The 16,611-nt window shown below is 49.4% G+C and overlaps 1 protein-coding gene across 9 annotated transcripts in view; it reads left to right on the top strand.

Annotated features, from left to right (window-relative positions):
• ACACB (acetyl-CoA carboxylase beta) overlaps positions 1–16,611 on the top strand; it is a 66,753-nt gene that overhangs the window by 7,586 nt on the left and 42,556 nt on the right. For 6 of the 9 annotated variants that reach the window (XR_015946637.1, XR_015946638.1, XM_088655745.1 and 3 more), the window contains exons 3-10: positions 2,397–3,061; positions 9,232–9,364; positions 10,283–10,421; positions 10,509–10,618; positions 11,395–11,476; positions 12,662–12,760; positions 13,664–13,773; positions 15,291–15,401. Coding sequence is in view for 7 of the 9 variants with exons in the window: in XM_088655745.1 (XP_088511871.1) it covers positions 2,406–3,061; positions 9,232–9,364; positions 10,283–10,421; positions 10,509–10,618; positions 11,395–11,476; positions 12,662–12,760; positions 13,664–13,773; positions 15,291–15,401 (1,440 nt within the window). In the remaining 2 variants the exon portion in view is untranslated. Of the gene's footprint in view, positions 1–2,396; positions 3,062–3,706; positions 6,299–9,231; positions 9,365–10,282; positions 10,422–10,508; positions 10,619–11,394; positions 11,477–12,661; positions 12,761–13,663; positions 13,774–15,290; positions 15,402–16,611 lie in introns of those variants that run through there. The other 3 variants (XM_035134369.3, XM_035134367.3, XM_088655746.1) reach the window with 3 other exon arrangements.

The following is a 16,611-nucleotide window of genomic DNA, read 5'->3' as shown; positions in this document are numbered from 1 at the left end:
TGTGTGTGTGTGTGTGTGTGTGTGTGTGTGAGAGAGAGAGAGAGAGAGAGAGAGAGAGAGAGAGAGAGAGACTCCCCCTGGAAATGGCTGCCCGGCCTGTTCCAAGCCTCCCCTCAGTTGGGCTACTATCCAGTGCGCCTTCGCTTGCTCACTTCCTGGCAGAAGCTCTGAGCGAGGGAAGGCCAATTTATTTCTCCCTTTATTTCTCAGCAACCTGTGTAAATGCAGGTGGGACGAGGGGGTGCCTGTTCCAAAGCTGAGCAGATTGCTTCCCCCCTGGCATTGGGGCAGCAGCATCTCCTGCACAGCCAAAGGGATCTGTCCTCTCGCTGCCCCTCAGAATCCACCTGGCAGGAAGGCTGCCCCTTTCTGTGCTTGCCAACAAGATCACTTCCCCCAGGCTACACACGAGTCCAGCAGTACAGAAGCACATGGCTGGAGCCACCCAGGATTGTGACCCATCCAATGCCCTTGAAAAGAGTGGTGGCCATGCAGTTTGCTCAGCTTCACTTGGCTGGAGGGGGGCGGTTGCAACTGGCCCCACCCTCCGTCCTTCCAGGGATGACAGGTGTCTCTGCGCTGATGCTCTTGCTCCAGGAGGTGGGGGTCTTGCCTCATGTTCAGGCCCACAGGAGGACGGGCAGACTTCCCTTTGCCAAGGGGCTGCTTTTGGAGACCTACTTGCTGGATCATCCCCTTGTCGTGGTGAGTGGGCTTGCATGTTCCTATGACCCTTGTGAGTGAAGCCGTCGGGAATCTCGTACTCCCAGCAGGGTCACCCAAGGCGGTAAGGTCAAAGAGAAGGAGCTAGACAAAGAATGATCCAAGAAGTCCTCAACGGCAGAACAGGCAGATGATAACAAGCGGTATGTTACAATGGCTGTGGAGGCAGATGAAGGCTGCAGCAGATAGGAATCTACCGGTTTGCCGTGACTACTTCATGTCATCGGAACAGAGCCCTACTGCAAAGACTGTGCGTTGGTCAGCGTGCACTGATCTACACACATAAAACAAATTCAAAGCCTGAGCTCTGTGTGTGGCTTTCTCCCAATTGAAGTGCAGAGTGTTTGAGGACTGGGACATTTGCAGGGGAAACCAAAGTGCTTGTGCTTAAACAAAGTTATTGTACTTACTGTATGCTTGTGAAACACGGACCACTTATAAACGCCATCTCCAACTCCTAGAAAGATTCCATCAACGGTGTCTCCGAAAAATTATACACATCACTTGGGAAGACAGGCGAACTAATATCAGTGTACTGGAAGAAGCAAAGATCACCAGTGTTGAATGATTCTTCAACATCAACTTCGTTGGACTGGTCATGTTGTGTGGATAATTGTCTTCCAAAGCAACTACTCTATTCCGAACTTAAAAATGGTAAGCATAATGCTGGTGGTCAACGAAAGAGGTTTAAAGACTCTCTCAAGGCAAATCTTTAAAAATGTAGTATAGACACTGACAACTGGGAAACACTGGCCTGTGAGCGCTCCAGTTGGAGAACAGCCTTTACCAAAGGTGTCATGGGCTTTGAAGAAACTCGATCTCAGGACGCAAGGGAGAAACGGAAGGCATGCTTGGCAAATCCACACCATGATCAACTCCTGCCTGGAAACCAATGTCCCCACTGTGGAAGGACGTGTGAGTCCAGAATTGGCCTCCACAGTCACTTACGGACCCATTGTTAAAACCGTGTTTATGGAAGACAATCTTACTGAGCTACGAGTGATCGCCAAAGAAGAAGAAGCTTTTGGAGAATAAAAATAGCTCATGTTTCAAGAGCCTCTCTGGCTCAGCCACAGGACCTGGCAGCGGAGAGAGAGATCAGCGAAGAGATTCCATTGGCTGCGATATAAAATACTGTAGGAGGTGGATCTTTCCTGGAGTAAAGGCCTGCTGTGTGTTGTTGCGTCTCTTTTGAAGTGAAGGTCTTGGGGCAGCAGTTCTACAGTGTGGTGGATGCTCTTGTTGAGTCTCTGTGTTTGTGCATGAATCTGCCCCACATGTTCCTTGGAATTCCTCTTAACTTGTTCATGAAGTCAGAGCTGGGGAAAGCTCTTTTTCAGTTTTGAAGGGTCCAGTATCAATTTGTGTAGCTACCCTAACAATTTGTGTGTTATAAGTCTGTGGTGAGAGCTTGCATTTAAAGAGAGAATAAATGCTTGTGGGGGAGGCAGTTGATGCAGCAGCAGTGGAACAGATTTTTTAGAATACAAAATTATCCATTTTGCTGCTGGCCTTTCAATGCTACCTGAGGCTGATGGGAACTGTAGTTCGTCTGGAGAGCGCCAGGTTGCCAAAGGTAACCTTAGGTTAACTTTCAGAACTCTGGAAGTGTATGTGTGGTTTTTTCCTACTACCACCCCTAAATATCCTTCTCTGTTTCCACCCCCATCTAGGATTTCTGAATGGTCTTGCTACCGGTAGCTGTTTTCTCTTTGCTGACTTTGGCATGGTTAGTTTGGACCAAAATGGCAAACTACCCAAGGAAAGTGGGAGTGGAAGGGCCTGCCCCAGACCAGCCGCTTCCTTCTGAAACTCTGGATCTTCCCACCAATGGATCCCCCCTCCAACTCTCTGAAGCTTGTGGGTCTCAGCCCCCGCTGATGGGGCCCAGCCAGGACTCGGAAGGCGCCTCACAGCATTGCCCTCCTCTAAGCACGCAGGCCTCTGTGGGTGCCCCTAAGGAGCCAGAGCCCCCTTCCTGCCCATGCAAGCCCCCCATTCCCCAGTCTGCCTCAGGTACTTTGGCCCAGGGCTCCCCAGCAAGCGAGTCGGCGAGGCCTCTGAGCCGGGTCATTGTCCCTTCCTCAGGCCAGTCGCTGAGGCAAATGGGCTCCCTCTCAGGAGAGGAGCCAGAGAGCAGCCAGGCCCCAGTGAAGCGCCAAGCAATGACCAAGTTTGTGCTGGGCTCTTTCGAAGACAACTCTTCTGATGACGAGCTTGTGGCCGGGTCCTTCAAAATGGCGGGCAGGAGGAGCAGCAGCCTGGCCAGCATCGGGTCCTCATCCTCTATGGATTCTCCCTCGCTGATCTCCCTGTCGGAGACTGGTGGGGTGATGAGGTAAGCATCATGGCAGCTGGGCCAGGCAAAAGATCCCTGGTGTGCTGTTTCGGTCAGCTTGGCTTGTGTGACCATGGCATGTAAAACTGGCACAATATGAGATCCTAGCTTATTCCAAAGACCCCTCTCCTTCCGATTCACAGCAGTCTATCCCTCCTTTGCAGCTGAATGCCTGTGACCTTAGTTTGGGGTTACAGCTCATGTCCACCCAGCCAGCATGGCCATGTTCCCCCCCCCAAGGAGGCTTTGTCCTTCTGGGGCTGGTAAGAGCTGGAGGGCACCAGGTTGGGGAAGGCTGAGCTAAAGAAGGATGGGATGAGGAGCCTGTGGCCTCTGGATGTTGCTGGATGCCAACTCCCCTGAGCCCCAGCCAAGTGGCCAAGGATGACGGGAGTGGGGGTCTCAAAAAGACGCCTGCCTGCCTGCCATGCTCTCCTTTTACAGGTGGGGGGCCGTCCGTCTTCTTGGTGGTGGCACATCCTGGGCTCCTTTGGGAGGAAGGGCAGGATACAAATGGAGTAAAGAAACATATGAAGGAACCAAAAGGTAGAGAAGAACCGCCTGGCTCCTTCTTTGTTCACTTCCAGATACAGGCCAAGAGATTTTTCTGCCTTTTCCCTCCTCTTTTATTTTTTATTTGCTATGCTCCTTGCTTGTTACTCCAACTGTTGAAGTTGTGGCTTAAAAATGTCTTTCATTTTGAGATGCTGAGGTCTCTTTTATCGTATGTCATTTTAGAAATGTTTGATTTAAAATTTAGACGTGGTTTCTGAAAGACAGAAATAGGTGATCTCAAGAGGTAACCATCTCCATAGTAGCTCACCTTCAGGCCCCCAGCCAAAGCCAGACCTTTTCTATTTAAGAAATCCGGCACCCCCATGAATGGCCCCCTTCTTAGTTCAGCCGGGGTCTTGGCTTGCAGCCAGTGGTGGATTTAGGTAATTTTAGATTGTGGACCTAAGGTTCTTTGGGGGCCCTTCTTGGGCATTCTAATGGGGGCCACTCTCTAGGGTAATAATTATGCCTCAATCATTACAAATGGCCTTATGGGGTGGGGGCATTAAAAGGCCATGCGCATTTGCTCACCAACCTGCATTGGGCATCCAGCATTTTTTGGCCCAAGGCTCCAAGGGCAAAGATTCATCCACATTTCTGTTTGCCCCATCATTTCCAGCCACAGGTCCAAGAGGTTTTCGTTTTGTGCTGCCACTTTTCCTGGGAAAACCTGAATGTCAATCCGCAGAAAACCCAACTAGAATTTGTTCCAATTCAGCAGTGAGCAGCAGTTTTTCCAGGAAAAGTGGCAGGACAAAAGACGAACCTCTCTGACCCTTGAATAGAAATCAGGGGAGTAACAGAAGGTGGAGGAGCCCTTGCCTGCACCAGCTGCAGAGCAGAAAAGGCAGGCAGGCACAGCTCCCTGCTTGGCGTTAGGCGTTAACTGTTAAAGCACCAACATTTCCTAACAGCCAGGAGTGGTGAGTGAAAAAAGAGAGGAGCAGCGAGTTCAGATCCTGAAGCTGATAGAACTGTGTAGATGGGGTGAAGGGAATGACCTGTTTGTTTGTTTTTCAGATGAGAAATTATTCTTGCTTATTTATTGAATTTATATCCCTCCCTTCCTCCCCAAAGAGCCCAGGGCGGCAATCAGATGGACCATTTAAAACAAAAGCAAAGTGAACGTTTTAAAACGGGTTAAAACAGTCTAAAAATAACTATAATTGAAAACATCTAAAATCAGTTACAGTTAAGAATATTCCAAAAGCAGTTAACCCAAAAAGATAAAAAGCATTCTTCCACCCAGTGATCTTAGCCTGGAACAGTGAGAGGCAGTGTAGTGTCATCATTCGGAGTGCTGTTCCAGGAGGTGGAAGATCAGGGTTCGAATCCCCACTCAGCCATGAAGCTCCCTGGCTGACCTTGGGCCTGTCACTCACTCACTCTCAGCCCATGCCCCCCCCCACTGGGCTGTTGTGAGGATGAAAAGGGGGAGGGGAGCATTGTACACACCACCTTGAGCTCCTTGGAGAGAAAAAAGGTGGAATATAAATGACATTAATTAATCATCATAATTCTTTAGTCACCAAACGCCTGGCCAAGCAGGAAAGCTTTAAAATGGCTCCTGAAAATAAATAATGATGGATAACCTCTTCTGGATCAGTGTCACACAATAAGCCTTAATGTGTCCACAAGGACACATTTTCTTTTTAAACACAAGTTGTTCCCAAAGCCTTCCAGGGTTGCTGATAAGCAGAGGACAAAAGGCCTGATTAGGACAAAGGACAAAGGACTGTTTCTGGGGGGGGGGGCAGGCCCCTTGTCTCCCTCTTGCTGCTGGTCTGCTGCAAGGGGGGGCTTCACATAGAAATGGTGAAGGGGCTTTGCAGCCCTGGGGGTCCTCTTCTGTGACTCTTGGCAAAGAGGAAAGCAACAACTTGGATTCCAGTGAGTGAGTCTGGGAAGCCTGTGATGGAGTCCAGTGAAAGTCAGGCGATGAGCTTTCTGGAGGCACCTGTCTAGCCACTATCAGAGGTGGATCTTTGGCCGAACCACCAAAGCAGGTTTGCCGCATCAGTGTAAAGGGCCATGTGTTTCTCTCCCCCCCCCCCCAATTTATTTGTTGTGTTTCTATCCCACGTTTTTCTCCCAGAAGCTCAAGGCGGCCCACACGGTTCTCTCTCTCCCCATGTAATCCTCACCACAGCCCTGCGAGGTAGGTCAAGCCGAGAGGCCGTGACCTGCCCAAGGGAGCTTCATGGCCAGGTGGGGGATTTGAACCCTGGACTCTCCCAGGGTGTCATCCGACACTAATCTGACTCTTCTAAATCCTTTTTCGCTGCTGCCCACAAGACCTGTGTCTTCTTTTGCTTCACCCCCCCTTTTTTTAAAAAAAAACCACCTTGAGAAGCGCCCCGACTTCTCTTTTTCTTGTTGCCTCGGGGCTTCGATCTCTCTGCTGCGTCTCTTTGCAAGGTTGTCTCCGGCCCTTTTTCTCTGCTGAGCCACTTGGTGCTGCTCGAGAGTTTCCTGGGCTCTGGCCCTTTGCCCAAAGGGAAGCAACAGGGCAAGGGCGGCGGGAGCAATGGAGCAGCAGCAGGAGGAGGCAGAGGACGAGGCTGCATCGGGGGCACCAGCCTCTGCCCTCCTCCCTTCTGGGGGTCTCCCAGCAGAAGCCCTCCTTGGCAGGATGGCAGAGGAAGACGGAGCCGATCTGAGCTGCTCCGGGGGCCTTTGGAGGTCAGTCCTAGGGGCGGGGGGGGGGGCAGGCAGGGGGCTTGGTCTCGGGGAGAGAGCCGAGCCTTAGCAGCTGAAGTCACTTCTCCTCTTCCCTCGCTCCTGGACCCTCTTGGGAGCCCCCTTAATCTCGTGCATGGAGTCAGCTGGGGGGGGGGGGCAGCAGCTGAACTGCTGGGACTGGCAAGTCGTCCTCCCCGCCGTCCTCTCCCCAGCTTAAGAGGTTTTTCAGACACCTCCATGTCAGGACAGGGACTAGCTTTCTACAGGAAATATTTTCCGCGTGTTGTTTTCAGACGTGCCAGAGGTCAGATGCGGGGCTTGCAGAAGCCCTTTCGCCTGCTTTATTGCACCCCTGGGTGTTTTGGAGCCTCCCGTGCAATTTGGGAGGGGATTCTCCAGATTCTTCTGCTGCTTCGTTTTCGTCAGCAAAGATTGTGACCTTTGTGTGTGTTTCGAAAGCTGCTGTGGCCGGAAAAGCTCCTAGATGGAGTCTCCCGTTTCCAAACAAAACCCACGTTTCTTGTGTGACGTCATTGTGTTTCCCACACTTGACCCTTGCTTGCCTCTTCCATTTTAAATCTTTCTTGCCCTCTTCCCTCTCTGCCGACACTGCGTTTTTCTTTTAAACATCCAGTTTGGAGAGTGGGGGGGGGGACACACACACTAACTTCACAGCATCTTGTCAAGTTAGTTGATCTTCCTTTCCCTTTGCTTTCCCTGCTTGTCATCTAAAAATTGGATTAAATTTTTGCTAAAAGCAGAAATAAGCAAAATTGTGTGCACGCCTTGGGAGTACATGGGAAACACTGATTCCAGTATAATTTATCCCGTTTTATTCTTATTTAATGAAGATTTTGATTTACTTCAATAAACATATCAATCTAGTAAAAATACTTTAAGTACAACAAAGCAGCATAGTATAGAATCACAGAATTGTAGAGTTGGAAGGGATCCTGATGGTAATCTAGTCCAGGGGTCATCTAGATCAGGCATGACAGATGGCCATCCAAAAACCTCCAAGGTTATATATATCTGGGGGAGACAATATTAGGTTGGTAAAGTACTTAAGACCATTATGAAAACCACATTTCACATTGCGCTGTGGAGAGGGAGTCCTTTGTGTCAGTATTTCTGCTGTATATTAAGGGAAAATCCCACCAAGCAGCATAGGATTTTTCAGGGTCCTCCTGAATTCTTTTTGGCATCATGTCATTTATGAGTTTTTTCCCCAACTTTGCATATTTTTATAGCAAAGGAAAAGTTGTAAATTCGGATTTATAAGGCTTTGAGTGTGAGTGTTCAAATGTGTTATTGTGTGAAGCAGTTGGAAAGGTGGCTTTAAAATAAATTAATTCCCTAAATTTATTTTCTTAAGATTCTTTTCTCTTCTTTCCCCCCTCCCCCACCCCACAAAATGCACCACTCAAAATGTGGGTTTAGCTACTAGGGTTCCACAGCACAGCTGTGTTCCCCCAGCCAGAGGGTGGCATGGCCGGACATTTGCCCGGGCCCCTGTCCCCTGATGAGAAGACCCTTGTGACCAAGCAGGGCTTCCATTTCCTCTTGCACAGATTATCTGAGAAGGTCAAGTGCAGTTGAAGAGAGCTCACACTTTGCATGCCCCAACTCTGGGTAGGAGCTTTTGAGGGATGGGGCAAGCCCCAGGGCCCCTATTGAAAGCAATATGTACCCCAACAGAGGGCTCATGTTCATGAGCCTGTCATTCTTTCCAAGAGGGGATTTCCACTCCTCCTTTTTCTCTCTTCCCGCTTCCATTTTTCATTCTTCTTTTCCAGCTGACACTCAAATGTTCTGTGGCTTCTGGACTGCTCAGCCTTCATGGGGGGGGGGGGAAGCCAGCAGTGGGAGGAGTTTCCTCTTGTCTTAACTCACCACCTGTGTTTGCTATCAGAAGGAGTGGTTATTAATTTTTATTTTGATGATTAGGCTAAATTCCCAGTCAAAACTGCCTCACTTGCTTTTTGTCCTTTGCTCCAGAGGGTGTTTGTCTCTTCCCCCCCCCCAACCTAATCTTGCCCAGCAGCTGCGTTTCTGGAGGGCTGAGGCCAGCTCTGCAAGCGCTTAGCGGGAGAGCAAGGAGACAGCAACAAGGGGCAGAAGCTGAGTGGCAAGCTGCCCTCCTTTGCCTCTCCTTAGTTAGGAGGGCATACGGAAGGTGAGAATTTGGGTAAGGATTGCCTGGGTCAGGCCAAGGCTTGCTTAATCCAGCCTTCTGTTTCCAGCTCAGCAGCAGCAGCAGCCCTCCTCTCCTTGTTCCCAGCATCTGACATTATTTGGTGATATGCTGTGCTTGCAAATGGAGGCTCTCTCTAAGATCTCACTTCCCTTTGTCACCTTTCAAAGCCACCATGTAAGCTGGTCATCATCATTGCATCCTAGAGGAGTGAATTCTGCCACTTGGTTGCATCCTGTGTCCTGAAGAGGCCACCAATTTGTTTCACTGGGCTGACATTTCCTTCACATAGAGCTAGAGCCAAGGGAGTCTTCCTGGTCTCGAACCAGCAGCCTTGAGGGTGGTGACTCTTTGCTCTTGCTCTTGGCACTGCCTTGGGAGAAGACCTGCTGGGTGTCCTTGTGGTCGGAAACAGACAATTTTTTCGGCAGCTTTCAAACGAGTTCTCCAAAGTTTATAGATCACAAACACATTTCTGAGCCAGCCTACACTTGGTGAGTCATTCTGGTCTGAAAGGAGAAGAAAAACAACAAGAAATGTGGAATTATTCAGTACGTGTCACTTGGAAGGCAATTCTGGTTCGCCCTTGATAACCAGAGGAGTGGTGGTTTGAAAGCTTGCTCCTCCTTGACCTGCCCTTCTGGTTCCAAGGAGTGGCTGCCTTTGACTCCTGCTTCCTATCAGTCCTACCAGGTCGGCCGCCACTCTTAATTTCCGTCCATCTTCTCACCCCTTCCAGACCCAGCATGTCGGGGATGCACCTGACTAAGAAGGGCCGTGAGCAAAGGAAGCTCGACTTGCACAGGGACTTCATGGTGGCCTCGCCTGCCGAGTTTGTGACTCGTTTTGGAGGGAACCGTGTCATTGAGAAGGTAGCATCCCCAGAGAAGGGCAGCACAGCAGGGGGTTTGCAACCATGGCTGGGTTTCTTGTGGGGCAGCTGGAATGGCTTTCTTATGGGCTTCTCAAAGAGATCTATGGGAGAGTAGGCACAGTTGCCTTCCTTTTGGTATAAGGTGCAGAGCTCAAATGCAAATATTTCACAGAACGCAGAGTTGCAGAATTGGAGGGGACACCAGGGGTCATCTAGCCTAACCGCCTGCAGTGCAGGAATCACTGCTAAAGAATCCTTGGCAGATGGCCATGCAACGTTTGTTTAAAAACCTCCAAGGATGGTTGGGTCTGCCTCCATATTTGTATCACTTTTCATTCATTTTTCTTTCCATTTTTAAGAAGGTCAAGACACTCTTTTGCACAGAGCTTTGGGGTTGGAGGATGAGGTTAGACTATCGCTCTCTCTCTCCCCCCCTCCAATTTAACATTCGTGCATTACATGGTTTCATTGTACTGAGCTGTATGGAGCCCACCCTGGGACCCCATGGGGAAGGGCGGGATTAATGAATACTTACGGGTATACAGTAAGTAGGTCATCATTAGGGGCACACAACTCCTAGAGGCTGAGCTCTTTCAGGCCCCTCCCAATATATTTTTTGGGGGGGGCGGCCCTCCCCCAATCTTCAGTGCAACCCAAGATTGAGAAAAGGCTGCTTTAAAGTGTAGGGTGTGGATGTGGCCCACGCCTCTCTTGTAGTCTTTGGAGGAGGGATTGGGGCTCCCTCCATTCTCCAGCTGGAAATCTTTCCAGGATTAGCTGCTTAGATGCTTCAGTTGAGATTCCTGCATTGCAGGGGGTTGGACTAGAGGACCCTCAGGGTCCCTTCCAACTCTGCGATTCCATGATTCTAACAAGAATCAGTAACAAATATTCCCTGTGTGTGGTTTCTTCCCAGGTCCTTATTGCCAACAATGGCATTGCGGCCGTGAAGTGCATGCGTTCTATCCGCCGCTGGGCCTATGAGATGTTCCGCAATGAACGGGCCATTAGATTCGTGGTCATGGTGACCCCTGAAGACCTCAAAGCAAATGCAGGTAAGAGGCAAGGAAGGGTGTGTGGCCTGCTCTATCTGTGCATGCACGTTCAGCGCTGCAAATAATTCTACCATTACAATTTTTCAGAGTATATAAAAATGGCCGACCAGTATGTGCCAGTCCCCGGAGGAACGAACAATAACAATTATGCCAATGTAGAATTAATTGTGGATATTTCAAAAAGGATTCCAGTGCAGGTAAGGTCTGAAATTCTCTATCTGCCGCTTTCCTGTTCCGGAGAACAAGACAACAGAACAGTTTTGGTCTGGCGGCTTTGAGGATCAGTTGTTTACAACAGGTGTGTAGCTCTTGGCCTTGATTCCTTGGAGTTCTTTCTGCAGCCATTTGTGTTTGGATCCTCCGTGTGTCTGCCGAAGCAAAGGATTCCTGGGGACACGAGGAGAGACTCTGCTGGGTGGGGGATGGCAATAAGGTGCTGCATGTGCTCCCTGCGTGGCTCTGCAACCCTCTGCACCAGTTTCCCTCCTCGGAATTAAAGCCCTTGGAAAGCCATTTAAGCAGCCAAGGCTCCCTCCAAAGTATTCTGGGAACTGTAGTTTGCTAAGGGTGCTGAGAATTGTCAGGAGACCCCTGTTCTCCTCCCAGAGCTACAGTTTCCAGAGTGGTTTAATAGTCAATCCCTCTTCACAGAGAACTCGGGAATTGTAGCTCTGGGAGAGAATGCACCCATAACAAACTACATCTCCCAGACTTCTTTGGGGGAAGCCAGGACTGTTTAGAGTGGTATCCTGCTGCTTTAAATGCATGGTGTGAAGGTGGCCGAAGCTCCTCTACTCCCCTTGGGGAGTTCTCGGCAATACGGTTTGTAAACCAGGAAATGTACCCGGGGGGGGGGGGGGTTGACACAGTCCTTGGGCTCTATAGGGCAGATCTTGAGTCAAAACAGCCGTTTATGGATCTGACGCAGGTCACTCTGCTTTACAACTGCTGACCTTAAATACTTTCATTGCAGGCTGTTTGGGCTGGTTGGGGACACGCATCGGAAAACCCAAAACTTCCAGAATTGCTTCACAAAAATGGCATTGCTTTCCTAGGTAGGCATTATTTCATGCAGGGGTCCCTACCATGGTGACTGTGGGCACAACAGCGTCTCCTAAGAATCCATTGGAGGAAAAATGGGGGGAGGGTTTTTTTGAAGGTACGGTATTTTTTTGCCTGGTTTATTTGGGGACAGGGTAGGTGTTTTGCTTGTTTTATGAGAGGTGTTTTTGCCAATTTCTCCTCCTGTGAATTGATATTATGTAGTGTGCATGGCAGTATCTTAGATTTCCAAAAGACTGACATGGGGAGCTGGCTCAGTGTCTTTGAAAGGCATGTTGCTGTGTACCTGTTAATACGGCTGATTTCAAGGTTGTTTGTGCACTGAGAAATTGCTCTGTGTGTGTCCACATGGATACAAAAATAGACAATTGTCTGCTGTGCTAAATTACAAAACCGGGGCCACAAGACGAGCACCTCCTCCTCCTGTGTTATATCCTGTGTAGCACTTCAGACTAGAAGCTGCCTGGGACAGGGACCTGTCCTCTTGCATGTTGGTGGCACTGCTAAATGGGCAGGTGCAGGAGGAGACATGTGCCAACCTGTCTGTTGGAACAGGAGCACTGATGGAGTTTCTGTGGTGCAGAAACTAAAAACAAGCAGCGTGCAGAGCAAGTGTAAGCAAGCTCTGCTGGGTTTTTCATGGGGCCTCTCCTGGCTGCTGCCTTAAAGCTAAAGGTAAAGGGACCCCTGGCCATTAGGTCCAGTCATGACCGATTCTGGGGTTGCGGCACTCATCTCGCGTTACTGGCCGAGGGAGCCGGCGTATAGCTTCTGGGTCATGTAGCCAGCATGACAAAGCCGCTTCTGGCGAACCAGAGCAGTGCACAGAAACACCGTATACTTTCCCGCTATAGCGGTACCTATTTATCTACTTGCACTGGCGTGCTTTCAAACTGCTAGGTTGGCAGGCGCTGGGACTGAGCAACGGGAGCTCACCCCGTCGCGGGGATTCGAACCGCCAACCTTCTGATTGGCAAGCTCTAGGCTCTGTGGTTTAACCCACAGCATCACCCGCGTGGCTGCTGCCTTACGCTCTTCCAATCCTGCCTACGAACGGATGGGCTCTCCTGCTGTTGTGCAAGGGGACCATCCATCGCACTGTGCCTGGCCCATGTAAGTGCAGTTCTTGGTGGTTTCTTCCTGCACTTACCCCAGGACGACTTGTTCTGTTTTGCCAGGCCCGCCCAGTGAGGCCATGTGGGCTCTGGGGGACAAAGTGGCTTCCACCATTGTGGCCCAGACGGTCCATATCCCCACGTTGCCTTGGAGTGGAAGCGGTAAGAGAACATGCACGCTCTGACCCCTGCCTAGCTCAGACTTCGGGGCGGTGCTTCCCAACAATTGCAGGCCTCCCCTGATCCCAGCTTCACTCTACGCATGTCCAGAGGGGATGGGATAGAATGGAGGTTCAGGGCTCCGGGAGCATGGCAGAAACCAAGGCCTGCTTTTGGGAAATGGAGCCTCTCTCACATTTGTCACCCTCCTACCTAACTCTGCAATGTTTGACATGAGCTGAGGAAGATTAAGTCTTCCTTTGCATCTTGTCCAGCATCCTGTTCTTACACTGGCCAACCAGATACAACAACAACAACAACAACAACAACAACAACAACAACAACAACAACAACAACAACAACAATTCACCCATCTGGCTGGGTTTCCCCAGCCATTCTCAATGGAAAACCAACAAGCAGAAACCAAGCACAAGAGCAACTCTCCTGTGATTTCAGCAACCATGAATTTGTCCAATTTCCTGGGCTGGTGACCATCTCACTGCCTCCTGTGGGAGTGAGTTCCATAGTTCAACTCTGTGCTGCATGAGGAGGTCCTTTCTTTGGTCCTCTCCCAAACTTTCAACATTCAGCTTCACTGGACACCCATGAGTTCCAGTGCTTGGAAAGAGGGAGAGAATACTCCTCATGATTGCCATGTGTTACTTCCAGGCTGCTCTGGGGCTCACATTCTGCTTCCGGACTTCGCTGGGGCATCTAGTTGGCAAGGATGAGATCAGGATGCTGGGCTTGATGCCCCCCTGGCCTAATCCAGCAGGGCTTTGCTTACATGCGCTGCCTGGAGGTGATGGAGAGGTCCCTGTGGGATGCCACTCCGGGTAGGACTTTGGCCGGATCCAGCCCGGCTGTGGCCATTGCTCTGAGGCTTCTTGATGTGAACGTTTCCAGGTTTGGTTGCTGAGTGGATGGAGGAGGAGAAGGAGCAGCCAAGAACCATCACTGTCCCCCTGGAGACATATTGGCAGGGCTGCGTCAGGGATCAGGATGAAGGCCTGGAGGTAACAGAGGGGACTTTGGACTTCAGAGCAGGGGTGGCTGACCTGTGGCCCTGCCAGGGCCAGACCAGGACAGAAAACTCCTCCTTGCCAGCCACCACAGCTCCTCTCTCTGGGGGAGCAGGGCGATGGCGACAGTGGAGGAAGAGGTGCAGGAGGAAGCAAGCAGCTCTCTCCTTGGAGGTCAGATCTGCTGCTCCTCCCAGCTGCCCCAGCAAGCAAGCCCTGAGCCCAGCCGATGCTGCCTGATTTGGAATCAAGCCCTGAAATTGATGGACAGTGGAGTCAGGAGAGTCCAAAGAAAGTCCTGAGCAACCCCCCCCCCCAGCAGAATTTCCTCCCAAGGCACATTCCAGCTGCAAAAGAGGGGTTTTCCTCAGGGCCACAACACACCTAAAAAGGGTTGCACTCTCCACACACAGGCACACATCTTCCTTCTCAAAACAAAAAAAACATTATCAGCCTTGAAGAAATCCTGTGCAATTTAACAGCCACATTGCAGGAATAATTTGCAACCAAGGCTTTCTGCATCAGCCTTACTAAATGAGAGATGCTGAGACAATCAAGTTTCTCCCTTTCCCACCAATATTTTTAAGCTTTGGGGATTCAGCGCTAAATTTTCATCTGGAATTCAACCCTGAAACATGACTACAGTGATGCCTCGCAAGACGAAATTAATTCATTCCGTGAGTCGCTTCGTCTTGTGGAGCGCGACAAAAACAAAACAAAAAAATTGTCTTGCGAAGCACGGCCATAGAAAACTTCATCTTGCGAGTCACCAAAAACATCGCAAAACGCGTTCGTCTTGCGAGTTTTTCGTTGCACAAGACCTTCGTCTTGCGAGGTACCACTGTAATGGAAAGTGTCTCTGAGCTTGTGCCAGGAGGTGTAGCATGCACACCACACATTGAGGAGACGTGGTAACTCCTGGGGGGGGGGGAGCCAGCGGCCTTGTTCCTTAAGGAGCCCATAGCTGTGTGTGTAGCTGGGCCATAGCTGCCATGTCTCCTGTTTTTCACAGGAAACCCCCGTATTTTGTTACCGTTTCCCACTGTTATCCCGAATTGATTACCGTGTACCCCGTAAATATCCTGTAAAGCTCCTGCCAGCGGCCATGTCCCGACTGTCTGTGCATGTCTGGACATGCGCAGAAGCGATTTCTGGTGCCCAGACATGCAGACACGGGCAGCCTGGCACCGGAAGTTGCTTCTACGCGTGTCTGGACATGCGTAGAAGCGACTTCTGGTGCCGCGCCACTGCTGATCCCAGATTTTTCAGTCCGGGAGTTGGAGGGTATTATCTGGACACTTTTCACAGGGTGAATCAGCCACCATTTTGTACTGAGGGAAGTCTAGGCTGTCCGCACTTAGCCTGAGAGAAGCACATGCCTTGGCCTCTGAGAGGAGATGGCTTGCTCCTTAGTCTGGGGCTGCGATGAGCAGAGAATGGTCCTTTAGCTCTTTGCCATCTGACTCTTATTTTCCTTCCCTTTCCTTTTTCTGAAATTCCCTTTCTCTCAGGCTTCCGAGAGAATTGGCTACCCTGTGATGATCAAGGCTTCGGAGGGAGGCGGCGGCAAAGGAATCCGGATAGTGGAAGCGGCAGAAGAGTTTCCCACCCGCTTCAGACAGGTGAAAACTGCCCTGGTGGATTTATTATCAATTCATCCTTGATTGATCTCTCCCGCCCTTTTCTCCACTTAACAATTAAATGTTTAATTGTTTAACTGTTTACGGTTAACTCGTTATGTTAACGTCACATTCCTGTATTAATTTATTTAATTTCATAGAATGTATACGCCACTTGATTGTAAAACAAACAAACAAACAAACCATCAAATCAGTTTGCAAAGAGAGTTAATAAAATTATAAGTAAAACAATTCTTTGATATTCAAAAGATAAAATCAGCAATAAACTGCAATAAATAAATAAATAAATACATCAACATTCCACATATCTAGGTAGGCTTGTCTAAACAATAATGTTTTTATCTCGTGCCAAAAATAGTGCCTGGTGTCAATAGGCAGGGAGTTCCAGAGTGATGTGCTGCAACACTAAAATATCCATTATAATCTTATAGTCCATGCAAGTGCCACTTCAGAACATTTGCGGGGGTGGCGGGAGCACTGGAAGTGGCAGCAAGGGCCGGAGCCGGCTGAGCGCGCTGGCAGCAAGGGCCCAATTTGGCCCAGTGGGGGGGCGGGAGTGCTGGCGGCGGCAGCGAGGGCCCTTCGGATGTCGAAGAAATTCGTAAGCGGGCCCTAATTTTTTCTACTCGTAAGTAGAATATTTCGTATGTAGGGTCATTCGTAAGTAGAGGTACCACTGTATGTCTTATTTTCAGAGAAACGGGGTATTAATGCCATCCACATTCCATGTCAATATTTTTAATGCCATTTTATTTTCTATTTACAATTAAAGGTAATAAAAGTCTTTAAACCTCTCCTCCTCCTTCTCCTCCTCCTCCTCCTCCCTCTTCTTCTTCTTCCTTATTATTATCTTTATCCGCTTCCTTGGGTTTCTGCTGCCGCTTCTTCCTCACTTACCAATTCCTTATATCTTCTCAAAAATGTCTTTGTTTCGTCCACATCTTTGAGTTTGAATTTCTTTTCTTTATAATAAAATGAGACTCCCTCTGGAAATTTCCATTTAAATTCAATTCCATTTTTCTTCAAAGTTTGTGTCAATGTCTTCTATTGTTCAAGTGTTTTCAGCAGGCGAAGTGGCATGGCTTTAAACATGAATACAAAAAATCCATCAATACAAAGTCTTATTTCTCTATTTTTCTGTAATATCAAATTTTTTATTTCTCTATCTTTAAAAACAATTAAACAATCTCCT

The sequence above is a fragment of the Zootoca vivipara genome, chromosome 12, assembly GCF_965207765.1.
Source record: "Zootoca vivipara chromosome 12, rZooViv2.hap1.1, whole genome shotgun sequence".
In the NCBI taxonomy this organism is placed as follows: domain Eukaryota; kingdom Metazoa; phylum Chordata; class Lepidosauria; order Squamata; family Lacertidae; genus Zootoca; species Zootoca vivipara.
Note: the sequence above shows the minus strand (reverse complement) of the source record. Positions and strands in the feature narration are given on the sequence as shown.